This window comes from Moschus berezovskii, chromosome 5 (assembly GCF_049115385.1).
Source record: "Moschus berezovskii isolate FMDL1 chromosome 5, NW_MosBer_1.0, whole genome shotgun sequence".
Lineage (NCBI taxonomy): Eukaryota > Metazoa > Chordata > Mammalia > Artiodactyla > Moschidae > Moschus > Moschus berezovskii.
Window position 1 is genome coordinate 89,420,265 of NC_142464.1, and position 25,197 is coordinate 89,445,461.

Sequence of the window (25,197 nt, forward strand, 5' to 3'; positions counted from 1 at the left end):
GCATTCAAGATGACACATTCATGCCCCCAGCTTTCCCTTCACAGATGGATGTGAACACTTGAAGACACAGTATGTACAAGTCTGTGTGCATACATGAGAGTTTAAAGTGAAGTGTTTTATTACCACTTCTTTTTAACAAAAACTTGTTGCTTAATGAATATATCTGGACTACGTTTTCTAGTTTGGATTAACCACAGTTGGGCCTCTCTGGTGGCTCAGTCAGTAAAGAATATGCCTACAATGTGGGAGACCTGGGTTTAATCACTGGGTTGGGATGATTCCCTTGGAGGAAGAAATGACAACCCACTCCAGGATTTGTGCCTGGAAAATCCCATGGATGGAGGAGCCTGGCAGGCTACAGTCCACGGGCTTGCAAAAGAGTTGCACATACTGAGCGACTAAGCACAAGCAAACAACCACAATTATACAGACATGCATAGTAGATAATGTTTCAATATAATTTTATATTGATAAAAAATCCAAAATAAAAATAAAGGCAAAAAAATCCCATTGCAAACATGCCTAATTTCAGTACTACAGCAATTTGTTCTCAGTAACCATCTCTCTTAAAGGTGTATCTACTTTAATCATTAATAAACCTAGGTCTTACCTGGCAATGTTTGAGTCATGATTGTGAAACTAATCCATGATCCAATCTGTTAGATTAAAATGTAAATGTACAAATATTGATAGTCAGTCTAGAAATTTGTTCACTTGTGAACAATTAAATAGGCATTGGTTAGGCATTTTAAAAGCTTAAAACAGTGGACAATTTTAGGTAGAAATATATTTCCCAAAGTTGTAATTTCATTGTTAAATATGATAGTAATTAAAAAACTCATAAAACTATATCATATTCCTAAGAAAATGAAAGACATTATTCCAAAATTTTTATAAAATCAGAGGCTTCTCAAGACATTTAACATGCTGTTTATAAAATTTTCTTTAAATATAGATAGATATATGCACAAATACTATTTATTCTGCAGGGAAAATTGTGAGTGAAATATTCTAATTTCCTATGCCTATAACTTAAATTGAAATCTGTATCATCATCTATATCTCTGTCTATGCCTGTATCTGTAGAATAAACATACATACATATCGTGCATAATCTGTAATACATGTAAGTACTTAAACATATGTAGTTTATATATTATCAAATAAAGTTCAGTTATGTGCATACATATTTAACATACCTCATAGGTGTAGTTAGGACATGAAACCAGGAAAAACATCCATGTAAAGGGATTATAGTTTGGACTTGGAAAACAGGCATTATTTCCTTTTAAAAAATAGAGTACAATGTCAATGATGTTTCCAATTGCAAATACAATCAAATATTTATTATATAATTCTAAATTCCCTACAACAACTATATATCATATGAAATCTCATCATATATTTATAGAAACCTGTTTTACAAATTATTCAAAGGAGACCCAGTTTCAAATGTCATAAACTTTTGACTCAAAAAAATCCTTATCATTTTCTTACAATGTCTACAGCTATGTTGCAGCAAAATTACAGGATGTCACCACAATAATCAATTCCTTAAGTTTTAAAATTAAAAATTATATAAACATTATTTTGTTTATCATAATAGTTCAGCAGTATTGCCTACTGAGATTCACAGTATATTTTAATACTGCTAATATGTTAGTACTTCTAATGTGTTTTAACAATTGCTTGCATCTTATTTTCCTTTAGTGTCAAAGAATATATTTTTGGTTGAGATTATTAAATACCTCAGAACTCTTTCTGTTAAATTACTAATGATCCAGAGGGAATTTCATAAGTATGCCATTTATATCAGAAAAGTATGAAAATCTCTCATAAGAGGATTACAGTGTATATCAGAATAGTTCATATTCAGAAATACCACACAAATTATTTCGGCTCAGTAATCAGGATTGTTATTTACAACTCTCATTATACTTAGCATATTGTCCTTTATTTCAGTTACTTTTTGCCTTTCAAATTTTTCAAGAAACATTTTGTGTAACAAATTCATAATGATATAGAGTTGAACTTTGAGCTGTGACATTTGTAAAAGTAAATGTGAATTATAAAATTACTATATATTCATAGAAAGACTTAATTAGATAACAGATCAACTAATCTCTTTTATTTAAATTCTAAAGTCTTAATGAAATGTAAAATGCTGTTTTCAAAACTGTAAGGATTGTTGAACTATCAAAGTGAAAAATATATTAGGCAATGTGCAAATTTCATGCAATGCTTATTTCAAGATAAGGATAAATATATATGCCATTTAGTAGAACAGATTCTCTTGGTAACATTTATGCAAACACCTTTGTGTAACATTCATATATTTATCAGAAGAAAGATGACTGAGGAACCTATCCATGTTAACTGACTTTCAGAGGCAGAATGTGAACACAAGGTAATTTGGGTTAAAGCCAGTTTATGTCTGTTCAGTTCCTGGAGGAAGTGGAATAATCAGGGTCCACAAATACACATTTCTTCCAGATGTGGTTTGTAGATTAGATAACAACTGTGTCTTCTGACACAGAAAAATATATGTATATAGATATTTTCTTCAGTGTGTTATGTAAGTTTAGATATTAGTACCATCCTAAAGATCAGTCCTGGGTGTTCATTGGAGGGACTGATGTTGAAGCTGAAACTCCAATACTTTGGCCACCTGATGTGAAGAGCTAACTCATTGGAAAAGACCCTGGTGCTGGGAAAGATTGAGGGCAGGAGGAGAAGGGGACGACAGAGGATGAGATGGTTGGATGGCATCACCGACACAGTGGACATGGGTTTGGGTGGAACTGGGAGTTGGTGATGGACAGGGAGGCCTGGCATGCTGTGGTTCATGGGGTCACAAAGAGTCGGACACGACTGAGCCACTGAACTGAACTGAACTGAATCTAATACTTACATTCCTATGAAATGTTTCTCAGTGTATAGTTTCTATTTATAACTAATCTTTTATTGTATTAAGAGTCTGAAGATTTTTTACATTACAATGTTGCAGCTACCCAGACTCTTCTCCAGGTATAAAGGGTTTATTCCACAGCTTCGGGATTTACTGCTGGCAGAAAACCTTTAACTTTCAGCATCCCCTGTGAAGATAACCTGGCTGAAGGGAGCAAACTCATGCAAGGTCACACTCACTTTTTGGTTTACCATTAATCCATTATTGGATCAATGTGGCAAATTGATGACTTAATTCAGAACAACATTGATTTTTCAGCCCAGCTTTAGAAGGCTCCTAGGTTCATCTGATACTCACTGAAACTGTGTTACTCTCAATTTCCTACCCAGACATGATTTCTTTCTTTCCGTCTATCAAATTACCCTAACACAACTCCTGAATGCAAATCTCTGTTTTAGTGTCTGTATCACAGAAAACTGAACCCACGGTATTTGCCACAAGGAATGGCCCCAAAAGCAGATACGGGAATGGCACTTAAGAGTTGAATGACCTACTGACCAGCCTGCACTGAGTGCCACACTGTTGATGGCTGGGGCGAAACAAAGAACTGCTGTCACAAGGTAGCCTTGCAAACATAAAGCCTTTTATCCGCGGTCTACTAGTGTTTTATGCTGTTGTAAAAGGATTGCTTTATTTGGTCCAGTAGAATTTAGTGATAACGTTATTAATGTTCTTGGTAAAGATAGCTAAAACTGAAATGGATAATTAGCACTTAAAAGCCAACTGTGAAAACTGGGAGGCCTCCTTGGTAGTATATTGTATTGGCCAAAAATTTCATTTGGATTTTCTATAAGATGTTATGGAAAACAGAAATTAACCTTTTGTCTAACCCAAAATGAAGAAGCTCTAATCTGCAATGAGAAAAACGAAGACCAGCCCCGGGACTTAATTGCAAGAGTAATCAAGCACCAAAGAACACACAACTCTAATCCAAACCAGGTCTGTTAAGCTAGGTTATCATTCATAGAATATTAGGCTGTACAGATTTTCATGAACTACCTGACCTTGTAGAAATAGGCTGCTCTTTCCTGTTCAAAATTAGCATACTCCTTTAGGGGAGCTAGTGATGCAATCTATAATGCATCTGACTACAAATCAGAAAAATTAGCACACTCCCTTCCTTAAAATTAATACTGAGGCTACTAAATTGCAATATAATCCCTATCTTCCTCATACTCTCTCTTAACCTGTATGCTATAGCTAGTGTGACAGTACCAAATAACCTACCAGAGGTTACCGTGACCAAATAAGAGAAGAAAAAGGTTATCCCCCAAGGGAGCTACAGAACCCAGCCAACATGAACTGGCACATAATAGGAGAATATAGCTGTAATTGGATTCTGTTGATGCTGGATAACAAAGAAATGAAGTCTCTCTGTCGTGTCCAACTCTTTGAGACCCCATGGACTGTAGCCTACCACACTCCTCCGTCCATGGGGTTTTCCAGGCAAGAATAATGGAGTGGGTTGCCATTTCCTTCTCCAGGAGATCTTCCCGAACCTGGATTGAACCTGGGTCTCCTGCATTGTAGGAGGCAAGATATAAAAATAGATAAGGGTTTTCTGTTATTGGAACACTCTTACAGGATATAGGAAATCAGTTCAGTCACTCAGTTGTGTGCGACTCTTTGCAACCCCATGGACTGCAGCATGCCATGCTTCCCTGTCCATCACCAACTCCTGGAGCCTACTCAAACTCATGTCTATTGAGTTGGTGATGCCATACAACCATCTCATCCTCTGTCGTCCCCTTCTCCTCTCACATCAATCTTTCCCAGCATCAGGGTCTTTTCAAATGAGTCAATTCTTCACATCAGGTGACCAAAGCATTGGAGTTTCAGCTTCCGCATCGGTCCTTCCAATGAATATTCAGGATTGATTTCCTTTATGTTGAACTGGTTGGATCTCCTTCCTGTCCAAGGCACTCTCAAGAGTCTTCTCCAACACCACAGTTCAAAAGCATCAATTCTTCAGTGCTCAGTTTTCTTTATAGTCCAACTCTCAAATCCATACATGACTACTGGAAAAACAGCTTTGACTAGACAGACGTTTGTAGGCAAAGTAATGTCTCTGCTTTTTAATATGCTGTCTAGTTGGTCATAGCTTTTCTTCCAAGGAGTTAACGTTCTGCTAAGCTAGTACAAACACATCAATCTATACCTGAAAGCATGAACAAAGCAACAGTCCTCAATAAATGAGGGGAAAAAAGTGTTGTGATCTCACAGGCAAACAGAAAAAGGTGTTAAATTGCTTAGAAAATTGGAAGTCCTTGGGTAGATAGTCTAAATAAGGTCAAAATGGAAGTTCCATTTCCATGGAGGGAAAAAATATGTTCCCCATTTTCATATTCCCAGAGTATTCCCCATGTTTCATTGGAAAACCTAGAGGATATACCATTTTCCAAAGCTATAAGAAAGGTGTTAGTGCAAAGGCATCACCATTACTAAGATTAAGGTTGGCTATCTGACATCCCAGATTGAATATAAGTGATGTCATCTTAGAATGGGATAACTTGTAGTAACTGGGATTAAAGGATTCTTCCCCCTCTCCCAAATCAAATCCTTTTCTATTTGTGGCACTTGTTATAAGCCAAAATAAATGAGAAGTTCGGAAGTTACTTGATCCACAGAAAGCAAGGCTGGTTATAAGAACAGAGTATTCTGAAAGGTTAGAATTGATGGATACCCCAAAATGAATTTCTTAATTTAGACAAAATAAATTTGAGATGAATAGTCCAGAGACATGGGGAAGCTAGTTCAATACAAAATTCCCTATTTCTTTCCCAGGTTTTAGACTTAAACGAGTTACAAGACACTAAACTCATTAATGAAATAACAGTCTGAGACCCCAAGGAGAAAGACTGTAACATGGAAACAATTGTAGATATATAAGCATTCTCATAATCATTCATTAATAGAACTTTACTAAATGATATACGGCATCTGTTCATGGAACTCTATACTAGTGGGAATAGACTATCCCTATGTTTTACAGAATGCTACAAGCTCAACATTCAGAAAACTAAGATCATGGCATTCAGTCCCATCACTTCATGGCAAGTAGATGGGTAACCAGTGGAATCAGTGGCTGACTTTATTTTTCTGGTCTCCAAAATCACTGCAGATGATGATTGCAGCCATGAAATTAAAAGACACTTACTCCTTGGAAGGAAAGTTATGATCAACTTAGCATATTAAAAAGCAGAGACATTACTTTGTCAACAAAGGTCCATCTAGTCAAGGCTATGGCTTTTCCAGTGGTCATGTATGGATGTGAGAGTTGGACTGTGAGAAAAGCTGATCATCGAAGAATTGATGCTTTTGAACTGTGGTGTTGGAGAAGACTCTTGAGAGTCCCTTGGACTGCAATGAGATCCAACCAGTCCATCCTAAAGGAGATCAGTCCTGGGTGTTCATTGGAAGGATTGATGCTAAAGCTGAAGCTCCAATACTTTGGCCACCTCATGCGACGAGTTGACTCACTGGAAAAGACTCTGATGCTGGGAAGGATTGGGGGCGGGAGGAGAAGGGGACAACATAGAATGAGATGGCTGGATGGCATCACCGACTCGATGGACCTGAGTTTGAGTGAACTCCGGGAGTTGGTGATGGACAGGGAGGCCTGGCGTGCTGTGATTCATGGGGTCACAAAGAGTCGGACACAACTGAGCGACTGAACTGAACTGAACTGAAGGGTGGAATGATCGATATATAGGGGATATTTAGTAGATGAACAAAAACAGTAAAAAAAAAAAAAAAAAAAGAACTAAAAGCTAAACATTGAAAGTGATAGAAATATAAAACAGAAGCAGATGTAACATGGTCACCCCACCATCTTCTCACCATCCACAATGTAACAAATCAAATTTTAAACTATAATGCAAGAATAATAATATAAGAAAATTTTCCAGAATTTAAACAAGACATGAGTCAACCAACTAAAAGATCACATCGTGTCTCTGGGAAAACTGGGCTTCCTGGTGGCTCAGATGGTGCAGAATCTGCCTTCAATGTGGGAGAACCAGGTTTTATCCCTGGGATGGGAAGATTCCTTTGGAGAAGGAAATAAATGGCTACCTGCTCCACTATTCTTTCCTGGAGAATTCCATGGACAAAGGAACCTGGTGGGCTACACTCCATGGGATCATAAAGAGTCAAACATCGTCTGGAATTATCAGCTGTAAGACACATCCTATGTAATTCCATACAAAATTAACAGACTTTAGTGATAAAGAAAAGTGTTCTAAGTCTCAAGGCAAAAGACCAAGCCAATTAACCAAGGAGAGATTTCAATGGCTTCTGACTTGGCAAGAGCAACATACAAAGAAAGTTAAAGAGTGGAGTAAAGACACACACACACAAGTCTTTCTCACATGAACATTTTCAGAGTTTGAGAATGTGATGATTTAAAATTTTCAAATAATGACAGCATATTCCACATGAAGAAACTTAAGCAAGTCACCTTGTTAGAGGCTCAGAGTAAAGAATAAAATTTTTATTAGTCATAGGCTTGTCAATGTTAATATTTTTATAAAATTACATTGTGATCTGCTTCTATGCTTAAAAAAAAAATCAGACCATCAGAAGTTTATGACCCCCATGGACTCTAGTCCACCCGGTTCCCCTGTCCATGAAACTTTCTAGGCACTAGAAATATTTTCTAATCTTTTAGCAAAGTACTAAATTCAGTGTTCTCTCAGGTATTGCTATTACACTGCCACTGAATTTGTCAAAGAAGATTCACTTTTATTGAAAAAGCTTCTGAATTTTTTTTTCAATCCTATTGGATTGTAACAGATATTGTGTAAACCAGATTAAGATTGAAAGTTAAGCTAAGAAATTTGGATAGTCATCAATGGATTTCATACTTCTTTACATTTTAATCATGTTTTTTTTAATATGCTTAAAGAAAGTGTGTGTGTGTGTGCGCATGTGTACACGTACACTTCATTTTAGAGAAACCATAATTAGGGAGTATAGTTCAAATATTTTGAAAAATTAGACATAATAAAACAATAATTGGGGAACACAAACCTTAAGTGTTTCCAACTGTTGTTTTAAAAAATAATAATTAGCATAATTCACTCTGGAGAAGATTTAAAAATTGACTAACCTGTGTGACTGGGATGAGCCAACACTACATTGATGAAATGATTTCCAGCTTCACAAATCTGCAAAACATTTCAACATTTTGGTGTGATATACTTGCTCTCTTTTAAAAATATATTTTTGAGTATTCAAATATCCATGTAATATATTCTAAAGACCCCAAAGCATACTATAAGTGTAAGAAGAAGAGAAATTGTATTATAACAGTGAAAGAAGCTGTTGTAGACATATATAGAATCAAAGGAATGAGTCACATTGAGGAAGAGATTTTGAAGATATTCTCAAACCCATTTGATAGCTTTGTTCAGATTGCCTTGTTAATCAGGTCGTGTTGATTATCTGCTCCTTATTTGATACAATGGGTAAATTTTTACACCATCAGTAGACAGGTCTTATCACTGAAGAAGGATTTGGCATAGGTTTATGTATTCCAAGTTTGCTAACACAGTAGCAACCCTTCCACTGCAAGGGTAGTAGTATGATTCCCAGCTGGTCTCAGCTCAGTTTAGAAAACCTAGTATAAGCCATACTGCCCCACAGGGCACTTGTTTGTCTGTCACCTGACCCTTTAGTCATGTACACTTCACTAGTTGTCCCTGTTTAGCACGCTACTATGACCCGCTAAGAAGTTAAACTGTTATTGTCTCCTGGGTTAAAGCTGTTTGAATTTGCAACATGTATCCTCTGAAGATAATCCCTTTGTCTATCATATACATTTGACATAATTTAATGCAAAGTATGTACTCAAGATATAAGTATTATGTTATTTATAGTAGGTTGTGTTATCCAAAATTTTTGTTGTTTAGAGTATCCAACTTTTCGTATTAATATACCCTATAAATTGTACACTGTTTTAACTCAGTGGCTTTAATGCTAAAATCTTTTGCAATATAGTTGATATTTTTTCTTTTCAACAATTTCTGAACGCATTTCTTCACATATACTAATAGTCCTATAGATTTTACTTTCAAGGTGACTTTAACATTGAATAACTGGCATATAATTCTACTCTGAAAATTTTAGGAAAGAAATAGATTGAAAGTGAAAACAAGACTCCATTTATCATCACCTAGCCGCTCCAGTACTCTTGCCTAGAAAATCCCATGGATGGAGGAGCCTGGTAGGCTGCAGTCCGTGGGGTCGCTAAGGGTCGGACACGACTGAGCGACTTCACTTTCACTTTTCACTTTCACACATTGGAGAAGGAAATGGCAACCCACTCCAGTGTTCTTGCCTGGAGAATCCCAGGGATGGGGGAGCCTGGTGGGCTTCCGTCTATGGGGTCACACAGAGTCGGACACGACTGAAGTGACTTAGCAGCAGCAGTAGCAGCAGAACTGTTGTACAAAAAGTCATTTGGAATAATCAACTTCAATAGATTAATTCTCATAGAAGATAATATTAGCAAATATACCAAATGTATTAAAATATTTGAAGAGTTAGAAAATCATGATTGTTAACAATCATATTTGTGCATAAAATAATTGTAGAAGAGACTTCTAGTTTTTTGTTTTACCACTAGAAAGACAAAGCTAAAAATTGAATTTTCAGATTATTATTTTATTTTTGAAATTATTTACATGTTAATGTAATTAAGCTTGTAGGTTTTTTGCTAGATGGACCTGTGTTTGAAACCTGAGTCCTTTGTTTTTCATTGTTAGAGACTAAATGATTTAGATTTATTCCACATTGATCTCACTTCTCTAAGTTTCTGGGTCACATAGTTTCAGCATTACAAAACATATAATTATCAAATTTAATGTCATATTTGTCTAAGTTTTAGGTAGACTATTACTAGAGCAGCCTTGTAGTACAAGGCCATAACTTGTCTTTGGGTGTCTTTATTCCACCAGCACCATGACACCCCAAAATATATAATATACTAAAATAAGAAATATGAGAGAAGAGAATTTTAAAACTGGTAAATAAACCAAATTTTTTATTTTGCTATCTACTAATGAAATGTTTTTCTATATATATATATATTCTATGTGAAAAATCAACTCTATATGCTTAAAGATGATTAGTTTACCATTAATTTAGCAACTCCAGTAGAATTTAAAGAACAGCTGTAATATTCGTAATTTTTACCTTAAGCACTGGTTTTCAAAGTCTAGGCAATGAGTGACTCCAATACATACAGGTGTCAATGCTAACATTGAAGTAAAAGTATTTGATTTAATTTCTTCTTGGGTCAGCACTAAGATTAGGAAATTCAGTCAGTGCTATAAAAGTCAGTATATAGTTTTATCACTGATTAAAATTTCAGGGCACATTAACTTTGAAACACTGGAATATTTCTCAGCATGATTAACACATTTCTCCTGAATTGATTCTTCCCTAAATTAAATATCTTCACTTGGCATATTATATGTTAACCCAACAATTTCATGAATATTAGAGCTTGTGAGAGTTGCTAATAGTAGATTTGATTTAACAGTCCTTAAATTGTAAATTATGGTAGAAAATAAAATATGTGAATACTATCTACTTTGAGCCAGTTATGGCTCCTATGTAGCACATATTATGAAGGAAGTTGTAGACAATCATAAATAGTAAGGAAACATTGTCCAGATACATTTACAGAAGTTATATCCAAATATATCCAAAAGAAGCATGATTTTCTTCACTATAGTAATATAACAAACAAATATGAAAATATTTCTGTTGAGCTGCTCATATACAAATTGATAGTTTGCAACAATTTTATTCAAAAAGTTTAATATAATTAAAAATAAGTTTATATATTTTAAACAACTTACAGAAAGAAAGAAAAGCAACTCACAGATATTACCAGAATTACTGTAGCTGTGAAGAACAAGATGGCCTAGATTTTAAAATTGTACAACAGTCTGAATATACTTAATACCACTGAACTGTACACTAAAAATAGTTAAGATAGTAAATCTTATGCAACTGTTTTTTACCACAATTAAAAGTCACTAGGTAGAGTGTTCTAAGTGAGAAAGAACATTAGAATGATAAATGATAAAAATTCAAAAGGACTTACATCTGAATGCTTATGGGTGGCTTAAACTCAAAAATATTCACTTGTGCTTTATTTTATATACATTTATTGACTACTTGTTGCTCACACTAGCATTAATTTAAAAAAGGTTCAAGATGGGGAACACATGTACACCAGGGGCAGATTCATGTCAATGTACGGCAAAACCAATACAATAATGTAAAGTAATTAGCCTCCAATTAAAATTAAATTAAAAAAATAAATAAAAATATGTATTAATTAGAAAAAAATAAATGGTGTTGAATGATTTAATAGTTCACTCTCTTCTTCAGGATTATCATTAGGTAGATAAATATTAAATGAAATTTCAAGCTTGTAGAATAGAAAAAATCTATTTTACATAGAAAAATCATCTTTTAAAAAATGTTTTCATTCAAAACATTTGTAATAAAAACATTTTTACTCTCTTCAGCACCCTTTGTACTCTCAGTTCACTGAGATTTCCATTTTATTTTTAATCAGCACAACGAAATATTTAACAATGTACAGTGTGGGGAATATTAAATGTTAATAAAACATGAAGAACCTTGGTTTATATATTAGAAGTGACATATTATGCATTATATTGTACTCCATAGATTTTTCTGAAAATGCATGCGTGTGTGTGCATGCTTAGTCATGTCTGACTCTGTGACTCCATGGACTGTAGCCCACAAGGCTCCTCTGTCCATAGTATTTTCCGGGCAAGTATACTGAAGTGGGTTGCTTTTCTCTACTCCAGGGGATATTCCTGATGACCCAGGGGTGATGGAAGTTACATCTGCTGTCTTGGCAGAAGGATTGTTTACCACTGAGCCACCTGGGAAGCCCAAACAGGACTATCCAAATTAAATTCCATTGTTTTCAGGTTGAAAGATGTGACTGATTCAGAATATACAACATTTCAACCTTAAGATTCTTATTGTTTACTACTAGGTGAAGTATCCCCTTGACTTTATCTGCAGTTTCACTCTTTGTGGTTTCAGTTACCCACAGTCAACTGTGGTCCAAAAGTATTGAACAGAAAATTCCAAAATTTAAAAATTCATGGATTTTATGTCGTCGACCATTCTGAGTAGCATGATGAAATCTCAGGTCATTCTACTTTGTTTGAACATTCTCTTAGTGTGCTTAATTTATAAATTAAATTTTGCCATAGGTATGTTGAGAAAAAATACATGGTATGTATAGGGTTCTATAACATGATATGTGATGTTCTATATCATATATATCTCTGATATATGAGATCTTAGACATTCAATGATGGCCTTGGAATGTGTAACCTACAGATAAGGGGAGACGACTATATAGTTCCTTAGCATGTTGGCACTGCGGTGAATGTGCCAGTGGTCAGTGAGCAAAAGGGTTGAGGGAGATCAACTTTCTGGGATATATAGTTTATATATTATTCTTCTAATAAACTTCATCATGTTAAGCATTCTCAGCTTTAAATAGTGAAAGTGATGTATCCACCGGAAAAAAAAGAGAACACCATAATACAGAATTTATTGCCATCAGCTAGTCAGGCTGTCACATTGTGAAAGTAAAATCCTTTTAGTTTCCACAGTAAAAACAAGCAGTCTTTATATTATGACTACATAATATTTTATAGGATAAATATAACCTATCTTATTTCCGCATACATGTTATCCATACAGTTTTATATGTATTATTAATTATTGGCAACTCTAATATCTTATAACTATCATTTAAGCAATTTGATAGTCATTTTACTAATTGATTTGAAACACAGAATCTGCTAAAATGTTTCTATCATTTATAAGCTTGAGCTTCAGATATTTTTATTTTGTCTATTTATAATGATGATAATAAAATAATTATAATTTTGTTATGTTTATTTTTCCTTATTATATATTTCAAGAATAAAAATCAGGATAAATAAATAATTAGAAAAAGTTTCACCTATAAAATATATCAATGCTTCTGATCTTGTGAATTTAGTTTCCTTTTTTATTCCTCTTTGAAGTGTTCATTTCTACTTTAAGGGATAAGACATATCACATACACTGTAACAGTGTATGACAATATAAGCTAATATTATACTGTTTCAGCATTCATGAAGTCTTTTAACTTATGATAATTTATATTACTGTGATCATAAAATTATAGAACTTTATTCTAAATCCTAATCTCTACTCTTTTATTATGGAACTGACATAAAGGATAATATGCATGTATTTCAGAAGAAGTGTATTTGATACATTAATTATTAAAATAAATATATAAATATTGTTGAAAATTATGAATGCCAACCTATGATTTTCACATTGAGTTAATTTTTTAAAGCAATGTAAAATACACAGCAAAGTTGAGGAGAAGTTACAGAGATTTCTCATACATCCCCTCCCCCTGTATATGCATAACCTCCTTCTTTAGCAACACCTTCCACCAGAGTGGTACATATGTTACATTTGATGAACCTGCATTGATACATCATTATTACCCAGTGGCCACAGTTTACATTACAGTTTGCTTGGTGTTGTACTTTCTGTGGATTTGGACAAATGTATGACATCTATATTCTCATATTATATAAAGTATTGTCACTTTACTCTGTACTTTACCCTCCTGTTTATCCCTCTCTCTCTAACTCCCGGAAACCACTGACTTTTTTTTTAACTATCACTACAATTTTGCCTATTCCAGAATGCCATAGGGTTAGAATTACATGATATATATAAGCTTTTCAGATTGGTTTAAATATACCTTTAAGATTTAAATATACCATTAAGTTTTTCATGGATTGATAGCTCATTTCCTTTTAACATTGAATGCTATTTCATTGTCTGGATGTACCACCCTTTATTTATCCATTCACCTATTGAAGGCTAACCATTACTGCTTCCAAAATTTGTCAGTTGTCAATAAATCTGCTTTAAACATCCCTGTGCAAGGTTTTGCATAGAGATATGTTTTCAACTCCTCTGGAGAATACTAAGAAGCATGATTTCTGGATCACATGATAAAAATAAATTTAGTTTTGTAAGAAATGCCGGTCTTTTTTAAATGGCTTTACTGCCTTCATCAGTAGAAATGATAGTTCCTGTTGTTCCACATCCTCTCCAGCATTTGGAATAATCAATGTTCTGGATTTAGACTATTCTAATAGGTATATTATGATATCTTATTTTTTTAATTTGCCTTTCCTTAATGAAAATGATGTGGAACATCTTTTCATATGCTTATTTGTCATTGATATATCTTCTTAGATGAAGTGTTGTTTAAAGTCTTGTTCCATTTTTTACTCAAGTCATTTTGTCTTTTGTTAAGTTTTAAGAGGATTTAAAAAAATATTTTGGATAACCATCTTTTATCAGATGTGTCTTTGCAAATCAGTTTTATATTTTAATAAATTAGTTTATCAGTTATTCCTTTCATGGATTGTATAGCTTTTGTTTTGTATAGTTTTGTATAGTTTTCTGTTTCATTGTCAAGTCTGTGATCCATTTTGAGTCAATTTTGTGATAAGTGTAAGTTCCAGGTCTAGATATTTTTTCTTTTTTTTTTTAACATGTATATATCTAGTCATTTCAGCACCACTTATGACTATCTTGGATCCATTGTATTGTTTTGGCTCTAACCAATATACTTTACTTTTGAAAATGAAAAACTAAAGGGTTTAAATAAAATATCAATCATACTTATATTATTGTATGATAAAATTACACATTTGCTAGTTATTTTGTCCATGAATCTAGTATTTTATTATATAAAAATGCCTATAACAGATGATATTTTAACTCAGTAAATTGTAACTCAAAGTCTGATTTTGGAATTGATTTAATGTTTAAAAATAGGATATCCTTATTTCTCTGACACATCTCTTTACCACAATTTTGGGGATATATGCATTTTTTTAAATCCATAGAGCTTTTATGAAATACTGTATAACATAATAGTATGCACATATGCAATAAGAATATAGTGTAAGAATAGCACATTAAAGTAAAATTTTAAAAATAAATATTTTACACATAGTAACTATGTAGTTCATTATTGTCAAAAAACTAGTGATGATTAGTTTGAGGACTTTTTTTACATTAGCTTTGATATTATATATAAATATATGTATATAATTTATAATTATATATTTTATCGCTGTATTTCAAATGACAATTTTATGGTTATAGTAACAGCTGATTTTAATTTAAATCATTATTTTGCTTATGTATAAGTCAGTTTTAGGTGACAAAATAAGGATAATTATAATAAATTATGATTAAAAATTAAAATATAATATCTATTAATTTATATAATCAATTTCTTAAACTATTATTTTTAAAGCAAGTTATTTAGGAAGCAGCGAGTTCAGCCTCATTTAGGTACAAAACTTGATTCCTTTTTATTTTATTATTTATATCAGATGTATCAGGGACTTTGAGAAGAAACTAAAATGATAAGAAAACATAGAGTCATAGATTTTAAATCTCCAATAAAGAGTAAATTAAATTTTTTTATCGGTGTCTCCCAATAGTCAGAGGAGACGGCAGTGGCAACCCACTCCAGTACTCTTGCCTGGAGAATCCCATGGACGGGGGAGCCTGGTAGGCTGCAGTCCATGGGGTGGCTAAGAGTCGGACACTATTGAGTGACTTCACTTTCACTTTTCACTTTCATGCATTGGAGAAGGAAACGGCAACCCACTCCAGTGTTCTTGCCTGGAGAATCCCAGGGACAGAGGAGCCTGTTGGCCTGCCATCTGTGGGGTCCCACAGAGTCGGACATGACTGACGTGACTTAGCAGCAGCAGCAATAGTCAGAAAAAAATTGTCACGTCCAAGTCTGAGCAAAGTGATGAAAATACTTAAATTTGGTACATCCTTTTTCCTCCCACATTTCTCTTATCCACGAATACTAAATACAAGCACTTCCCTAGCCTTTCTGTGATTTCCACAGCAGGGTCCTGCTCTCCTCCACCTTTATTAAAACCTATCATATGTCATTCCCAGAATCTTCTCCCCTAATCAGAAATTACTGTTCTATGCACAATGTTTTTTTTCAGCTCGATGTTATAAGAGCAACTATAACTACTGCAATGCAGGAGACCCAGGTCTGATACCCGGGTTGGGAAGATCTCCTGGAGAAGGAAATGGTAACCCACTCCAGTACCCTTGTCTGGAAAATCCCATGGATGGAGGAGCCTGGTAGGCTACAGTTCATGGGTTCACAAAAAGTTGGACACAACTGAGCAACTTCACTTCAATTATTGACTATTGTCCCTGTGCTATACGGTAGGCCCGTGTAGTTCATACAAAATTGCTTGCAACTGCAATCCCAAACTCCTAATTTATGTCCTCCCCCACACCACTCTCCCCTTTTGTAACCATAAGTTTGTTTTCTATGCCTGTGAGTCTGTTTCTGCTTTTTATTATATTTTATATTCAACATATATGATATAATATGATATTTGTCTTTCTCTAACCTACTCCACTCAGTGTGATAATCTCTACGTCCATCCATGTTGCTGCAAATGACATTGTTTAATTCTTTCTTATGACAATAATATCCCATAAATATATATTTATATATACCACATGTTCTTTATCCATTCATCCGTCAATAGACACTTAGATTGCTTCATATCTTAACTATTGTAAATAGTGCTAGTATGAATATTGGGATGCATGAATAGAGTTTTCTTCAGATGTATGCCCAGGCATGCAATCGTTGAAACAAATGGCAACTCTAGTTTCAGTTCTTTAAAAAACCTCCATACTGTTTTCCATAGTGGCTGCACCAATTTACATTCCTACCAGCAGTGTAGGATGGTTCCTTTTTCTGTTGAGGAATATTTTAAACAGGTTTCATACTAGGTGCTAAAAAGACAGTGGCACAACCTGTCCCTCTCACAGCCAGCACAGTAGTGTATGTTCTTAACTAAATTATTAATTCTATGTGTATAGACATACACACACACACACACATATATATATATATATATATTTCTGTTTATTCATAGATTAGTTCAGTCTCTCAGTCGTGTCCAACTCTTTGCAACTCATTGGACTGCAGCATGCCAGGCTTCCTGGTCCATCACCAACTCCTGGAGCTTATTCATACTTATGTCTTTAAGTCAATATACACACATACAGAGGTTCATAAGAGAGCTTTTTACAAAGGTAAATGTTCAATTTGTGCCTGTATGAAATGGTGGGGTATAAGTTATTCAGTACAAACTTCAAAAAGGATCTTGTCATATATGTAAATCATGTGTGTTTATCAGTGTATTAGGGACAGGAACAGAGTGAATCTATCATGGGCAAGAATGAGGGAAAACCTGAATGAAGAATAAAAGCATGGAATTAATATACGACATGTAGAACTAAATATGTACCTAATACAGTAATTAAGGCATTTCAGAAATTATGAAGACTCTTTTGTAATCATATTGATTCATATCAGATTCAAGTAATGCATATGTGATGTTAAATAGAGTGATCTAAAGACCTGGACTGAAGACAATTAGTAAAGAGCCCTATTTCATTCACAAAAATAGACTTTATTTTCATTCAGAATTACTTAACAATTAAGCCAAAGTATTTTGGTTGATCGTCAGGTAGAATTGTAAAACTTTTTGCTCTTAGCAATTTGTAAGTTGGTAAATGTGAAGACAACAGGAAGAATTACTGAGTTTAACTTTTTTCCAAATTTTATTGTATTTCAAATAATTCTAATCATCCTTTAAATGAGTTGAACATTTTGAATAAAAGACTTAGAGACTAATGACTTGATTATGGGAAGTTATTTGATTTATTTCACTTAATACCATAATGCACATGTATAAAAATAAATCATATTTTCTATATGACAAATTCTCAAATGCAGTCTATTTGAATTCATAATAATGCCATGATTAGAGCATGAATAGCCAATAATTTAAATAATACATACCAGAAAATTGATAGCAGATACTGCAACTTGCCTGTATCCAAATGCTAGAAGCAGAAAAAGATAAACAACATTCATTTTTTGGATTTACATACTGTGGACATAATTCAGGCAAGGTTTATTGGCTATCACTACCCTCTAAATTGAAAGCACTGTGTGAAATGTAATTGAGCTTTTGGAATGATACTTTTGCAATCTGCAGAGATGGTAATATTCTTGCTTTCTACATACACTTTTCTTCTAGTGACCTAATGATATTTAGAATATAAATGGAGTCTATTCATAATTTTTATTATTAAACTTTTTTAAAGCAGGTTTGATCTATCTTGTTTGTCACTAATTTTTAATGAATTAATTTAGTTTTATTTTTGGCTGCATTGAGTCCTCTTTCCTGTGCACAGGCTTCTCTCTAGCTGTGGTGTGGGGGCTTCTTGTTGTGGTGGCTTCTCTTGTTGCAGAGCACAGGCTCTAGACACAGTGGCCTCAGTTGTGGCTTCAGGGCTCTAGAAAACAGGTCAGTCATTGTGATGTACAGGCTTTGTTGCTTTGCACCATGTGGGATCTTCCCAGACAAGAGATAGACCAGTGTCCCCTGCATTGCACGGTGGATTCTTAAACACTAGACCACTTGAGAAGCCACTTGTTTGTCACTGTAAAAGCACATTAGTATGACCTAGTATGTAAATGAAATCAATAATATCTCTTTTTAATGTTCAACAATAAAAAGAAAAATGCTAATAGTAATAATTTTTCATGTCAATGTATGGCAAAAACCACTACAATATTGTAAACTAATTAGCCTCCAATTAAAATAAATTAATTAAATTTAAAAATAATAATTTTCATTTTTGCATTGATGTTTTGCAACAGACAGTATTTTAAGTGTTTTATATATTTTCAACATAAAAACAATTACATGGAGCAAATACTATTTTTCTGTTTGGTAAAATATATATACATATATATACTTTACATAATTTGTCAAATCTTGAAGAGTAATGGGCAAAATGGAATTTGAAGCAGAGTTCTAAATTCACCTTGTTTATAGTGGAGAAGTTTGAATATAGAAAATAATGAAAATGGAGTTTTCTAATAAGCTCATTATCTATATTAATAGTTGCATTTTTTCTAGTTTTATGTATTGAGTTGGCCAAAAAAAAATCCATTCATGTTTTCCCGTAACATCTTATGGAAAAATTAGAAACTACTTTTTGGCCAAAACAATAAATTGTGTTTATTTTTGTAAACACATCTACAAATACACATTAGTGTAATAATTCATTTTGAATCTTGGATTTTTTAACATAAGAATATATTTAAAGACTTTTCTGATATTCTAAACATTCATTGTCAAAGGTATGATAGAAATTGCATCATATGGTATAATGTGGTTCATAAAATTTAATATGAATATTATATATTTATTAATATAAATTAATTATATTAAATATATTCTAAATATTGCATAGGAGGATCTATGCAATATTTAATTTAAGAGCCAAAAGGAGGGATTTGTTGTAATCAGGGAGATCAAGGAGGACTTTGAATACATAACTGAACTTTTATCTAAAAAGTGAATAGGTGTTAACACATAGAAGAGAGGGGTTCAGAACCATTCATGCATCAAGACTGTGAAGATATGCTTTGTTTTCATTTTTCTGTTTTTTATTTTCAATTCTAGAGAGAATAAATAATGATGTGATAAAAATGTATTGGACCAAAGAGTGTAATTTTAAATTATTTTTATATTTATTTCCCTAAAGTTTCAGATAATATAATTTGAAACAAACTTTCTAGAAAAAATATTAGATACCATTAAAACTGTCTATAATGTTTTTATAATTTGTATAATATTTCACATTTAGATCAGCAAAGCGTAGGTCAGTTTTTCTTGAGTTCTTTTGAGACTAAACATTTTTATATATTAAACTTCCTGTACATGTGCATTCTGGTTTGTAGTTAATAGAATGTTCTTGCCATTGGGCAGTTCAATTATGATAATATATTTTTCTTATTTATTTCAAGTATTGTTCAAGTATGTACAATGATCTTCCTAATGGTATACATATTAGAAATATATACCAATAGATTTCTTTTCATTTAAGTTAATGTGTGTAAATGTGCAGATGCTATTTATTTTATTCAGTCAAATCTATTGAGAATAAGGCTATAAAAATGTTGAACTATTTGTACAGAGAATATAGAAAGAGGTGAAAAAAAATAGTTGATAAAGTGGGCAAAGAACATGATTTAAATTATAACAACATAAAAAAAACAGAAAATTTTAATAATCATGTATGTAGTAAATAAAAAATATCCTGAATGAAACACTTGAGTATGATTTAGGTTGGTCAAAAAGTTCCTTCACATTTTTAAGTTAAAAATAAAGGACACATTTTTCATTTTCACCAAGAACTTTATTGAACATCGTACTCACCATTTTGTTCCACTACCTTCTGCTATTTTTCAAGAAACTTCATAATCCCATCTTCCCAAACCTTTTTGTTTTTTTGAACAAAGAACTATTACAGGTGCCTTTTACAGCCTTACAGGGAATAGAACTTTTTTCCCTTAAGAGAATTCTGTAAAGATCGAAATAAATGGACACCCAGAGGTGCAACGTCTGGTGAATACGGCAGATGTAAAGCTTTAACAGTTTTCGCCTAGTCATCAAAGAAACATGCAGTCTTATGGTATCCTGATGGAAGATTACACAGTTTCTACTGACTAATTCCGGACACTTTTTGTCAAGTGCTGCTTTCAGTTGGTCTAGTTGGGAGGAATAGTTTTTAGAATCAATCATTTGATTTTTCAGAAGGAGCTCATAATAGAACCTTTCTATCCCATCATATACACGGCATCACATCCTTTGGATGAAGACTGGTTTTGGTGTGGTTGGTGGTGGTTCCTTTCGCTTGTCACATAATCACTTCTGTACCACATGATTGCACAGTATCCACATTTCATTGCCTGTCACAATTTGTTTTAAAAATGGAATGTTTCTCTATATGTTTAAATAAAGAATCACATGTGGAAGTGTAGTCAAGAAGATTTTTTTTTCCCCTTAACTTACGTAGAATACAAACACCAAAGCGATTAACATAACCAAGTTGGTGCAAATGATTTTCAGCGCTTTATTTGGATATATTGAATGTATCAGCTATCTCCCATTGATTTTTCCAGTTAGTGTCTCAATTTGATAACTATCAACTGCAACTTGTCTACCCAACCATGGAGTATTGTCCAGCAAGAAATCTCCAGTACAAAACTTTGCAGACCACTTTTGACACATTTGATCAGTCACAGTACCTTCTCTATACATGGTGTAAATCTATTTTTGTGTTTCAGTTGTGTTTTTACCTTTCTTGAAATAATAACTCAAAAGGTGCCAAATAGGTTGCATTTTTGTGTTCCATCTTCAATATTAAAAGGCTGCATAAAAATTCACCAATTTCTATAAGTAATTTTTTTTAAAAAAACTGCACACTGTAGTGACAGCTGTCATAAAATCTAACAGAATTGTTCTGAATGAAGTTAAAGACAATTAAGTGGACTACAGCTATCTTATGGGAAAAAGTAAATGAACTTTTTGGCCAGTCTAATATCAAAAGAACATATATAAAGTGAAAGCACAGAAAAATATGATGAAAAAGACACACATAAAAATACAATCATTGTTTCTTTCTTTTTTATGGGTTAAAAAAGATTAAATGTGTGGGTTAAATGAAAGATTACATTACATTGTAAGCATTCAGGTGTTAAAACTGTTCAACGGAAATAATTCAAAAATTGGCTCAAAACTTCTGCAACTCTTAAGTACCTGAACTTACTACAGCACATAGTTTGATTACAGTGTTTTAATCTAAAATAACTTCTAACTTGTTTAATTAGTATGTTTATTTTCGTTAAATATGATTATTTAATAGGATTCTAAATACTTGGCTGAAAAAGTTTTTATATGTATTTTTACTCTTTTTGTCATAGTCTTTTCTATAATGTTAGTATTTTTGCTTTCAGATTCAATTCTGATTTAGGAGTGGATTTTTAAGTATCTAATTTTAAAATTCTTGTTTAAAAAGTTTTTGTGCTTGTCTATGTTTTCAGATTTAGTTTATCTCATTCAAAGATAATGTAGTTTGTACCACCTTTTTAATTTTTTTTTTCAGATTCCACATATAGGCCTATTTACAAACCAGAAATAGGGTCACAGAGTAAAAAACATACTTATGTTTACAAAAGGGCAAGGTGGGAGAGGGAAAAATTGGGAGACTGATATTAATATATACACAACTCAGCTGGTAAAGAATCTTCCTGCAGCACAGGGGACACCGATTTGATTCCTGGGTCAGGAAGAGCTGCTGTAGAAAGGATAGGCTACCCACTCCAATATTCTTGGGCTTCCCTGGTGGTTTAGATGGTAAAGAATCCACCTGCAATGCGGGAGAACTGGATTTGACCCATAGGTCCGGAAGATCTGGAGAAGGGAACAGTTACTGACTCTAGAATCTTGCCTGGAGAATTCCATGGAGAGGAACCTGGCAGGCTACAGTCCATGGGGTCCCAAGGAGCGACTTTCACTTCACTTCATGTATAAAATAGGGGCTTCCCTAGTGGCTCAAAGGTAAAGAATCTGCCTGCAGTGAAGGAAACCCAGGTTTGATCCCTGGTTTGGGAAGATACCCCAGAAGAGGGCATGGCAGCCCACTCCAGTATTCTTGCCTGGAGAGTTCCATGGACAGAGGATCCTGGAGCACTACAATCCATAGGGTTGCAAAGAGTCTAACACAACTGGAGAGACTAAGCAACACCAGTAAATATAAAAGAGATAATAAGAACCTTCTGTATAGCACAGGAAATTCTACTCAATATACTGTAATGACATTTATAGGATTAGAATCTGAAAAGGAGTGGATATATGTATATGTATAACTGATTCGATTTGCCTTATAGCAGAAACTAACACAATGTTGCAAATCACTATACTCAAATAAAGAATAAAATTTAAAAAAAAGTGTAGAGTAGTCCTTCTTTGGAGAAACAGCATTGGATTTTCCCTGTGGCTCAGCTGGTACAGAATCTGTTTGCAATGCGGGAGACTTTGGTTCAATCCCTGGGTTGGGAAGATCTCCTGGAGAAGGGAAAGGCTAACCACTCCAGTATTCTGGCCTGGAGTATTCCATTAACTGTATTGTCCATGGGATTGCAAAGAGTCAGACAGGATTGAGCAACTTTTTCATTCATTTCATTTTCAATGTGAAACCAAAAAGTTTAACCTTAAATTCTAAGCAAACATTATAAAAGGGAAACAATCACTCTTTAAAAATCTTTGGCAGAGATAATGAATGCAGGGTAGATCTTTTTGTAGACTAAAGCAGAAAAGTGAAATTCTGAGGAAAAAAATTAAATGTAGCAAATGTCATAATCATATGACAAAGTTAGATCTGTTGTATCCCATTATTAGTCTGCAATGCGAGCTAATTATCCTAGGCCCAGACCACTATTGCTACAGACTTAATGGTGCCCTCTAATAGTTAAATGTTGAAGCCATACATTTCAATGTAATGGTATTTAGAGATCCCCTGATACTTCAGTTAGTAAAGAAGCCTCCTGCAATGCAGGAGACCCCAGTTTAATTCCTGAGTTGAGAAGATCCTCTGGAGAAGGAATAGGCTACCCTCTCCAGGATTCTTGGGCTTCTGTTGTGGCTCAGCTGATAAAGAATCCGCCTGCAATGCGGGAGACCTGGGTTTGATCCCTGAGTTGGGAAGATCCCCTGGAGAAGGGAAAAGCTACCCTCTCCAGTATTCTGGCCTGGAGAATTCCATGGGCATGAGCTAATTATTGTAGGGAGCCCACTATTTCTCTAGGCTTAATGGTGCCCCCTAATAGTTAGATGTTGAAGCCATAAGTTTTAATAAAATGGTATTTAGAGATGGAACTTTGGGGAAATAAGTTTAGATGAGGTCATGAGGATAGGGCCCTTGTGATGGGACTAGTGTCTTTGAGAGATGCCAGAGAGCTTGCTTTTGCTCTCCAGCACGTGAGCAGTCAAAGATAAGGGAGGCATCAATAAGTCAGGATGGAGAAGGAAATGGCAACCCACTCCAGTATTCTTGCCTGGAGAATCCCATGGACAGAGGAACCTTGTGGGCTACAGTCCATGGGGTCGCAAGAGTCGGACACCACTGAGTGACTTTCACTTCACTCCACTTCACACAATAAGTCAGGAAGAGAGTCCACACTAGAGAACCCCACCTGCCAGCACCTTGATCTTGGACTTTCCAGGCTAAATATTTGTGAGAAATATTTCCTCTGGATTAAGTCAGTCTGTGGTATTCTGTTAGAACAGTCAGTGCACTCGAAGAAGCTATCAATTTAAGAAATTGAAACTTCTCAGTTCAGTTCAGACCCTCAGTCATGTCCGACACTATGTGACTTCATGGAATGTAACACCCCAGGCTTCCCAGTCTATCACCAACTCCCGGTGCTTGCTCAAACTCATGGCCATCGAGTTAGTGATGCCATCCTACCATCTCATTCTCTGTCATCCCCTTCTCCTGCTATCAATCTTTCCCAGCATCAGGGTCTTTTCCAATGAGTCAGCTCTTCGCATCAGGTGGCCAAAGGATTGGAGTTTCAGCTTCAGCATCAGTCCTTTCAATGAATATTCAGGACTGATTTCCTTTAGGATGGACTGGTTGGATCTCACTGCAGTCCAAGGACCTCTCAAGAGTCTTCTCCAACACCAGTTCAAAAGCATCAATTCTTTGGCTTTCTTTACAGTCCAACCCTCACATCCATATATGACTACTGGAAAAAACATAGCTTTGACTAGACAGATCTTTGTTGGCAAAGTAATGTCTCTGCTTTTTAATATATTGTTTAAGTTGCTCATAGCTTTTCTTACAAGGTGCAAGCATTCTTTAATATCATGGCTGTCCACATTCTGCAGTGATTTTGGAGCCCAAGAAAAAAAAAAATCTGTCACTGTTTCCATTCTTTCCCTATATGTTTGCCGTGAATGATGTGACCAGATGCGATGATCTTAGTTTTTTGAATGTTGAGTTTTAAACCAGCTTTTTCACTCTCCTCTTTCACTTTTGTCAAGAGCTCTTTAGTTCTTCTTCACTCTCTGCCATAAGGGTGGTGTCATCTGCATATCTGAGGTTATTGATATTTCAAATCTGGACAATCTTGATTCGAGCTT

At 34.2% G+C, this 25,197-nt stretch overlaps 1 protein-coding gene across 3 annotated transcripts in view; it reads right to left on the bottom strand.

The window, feature by feature from the left end:
• Positions 1–25,197, bottom strand: part of TECRL (trans-2,3-enoyl-CoA reductase like) — a 130,455-nt gene that overhangs the window by 5,040 nt on the left and 100,218 nt on the right. For all 3 annotated transcript variants that reach the window (XM_055434601.2, XM_055434602.2, XM_088836368.1), the window contains exons 8-11: positions 17,994–18,037; positions 8,079–8,136; positions 1,200–1,285; positions 611–656 (exon numbers count right to left, since the gene is read on the bottom strand). In XM_055434601.2, the coding sequence (XP_055290576.2) occupies positions 611–656; positions 1,200–1,285; positions 8,079–8,136; positions 17,994–18,037 (234 nt within the window). The remainder of the gene's footprint in view (positions 1–610; positions 657–1,199; positions 1,286–8,078; positions 8,137–17,993; positions 18,038–25,197) is intronic.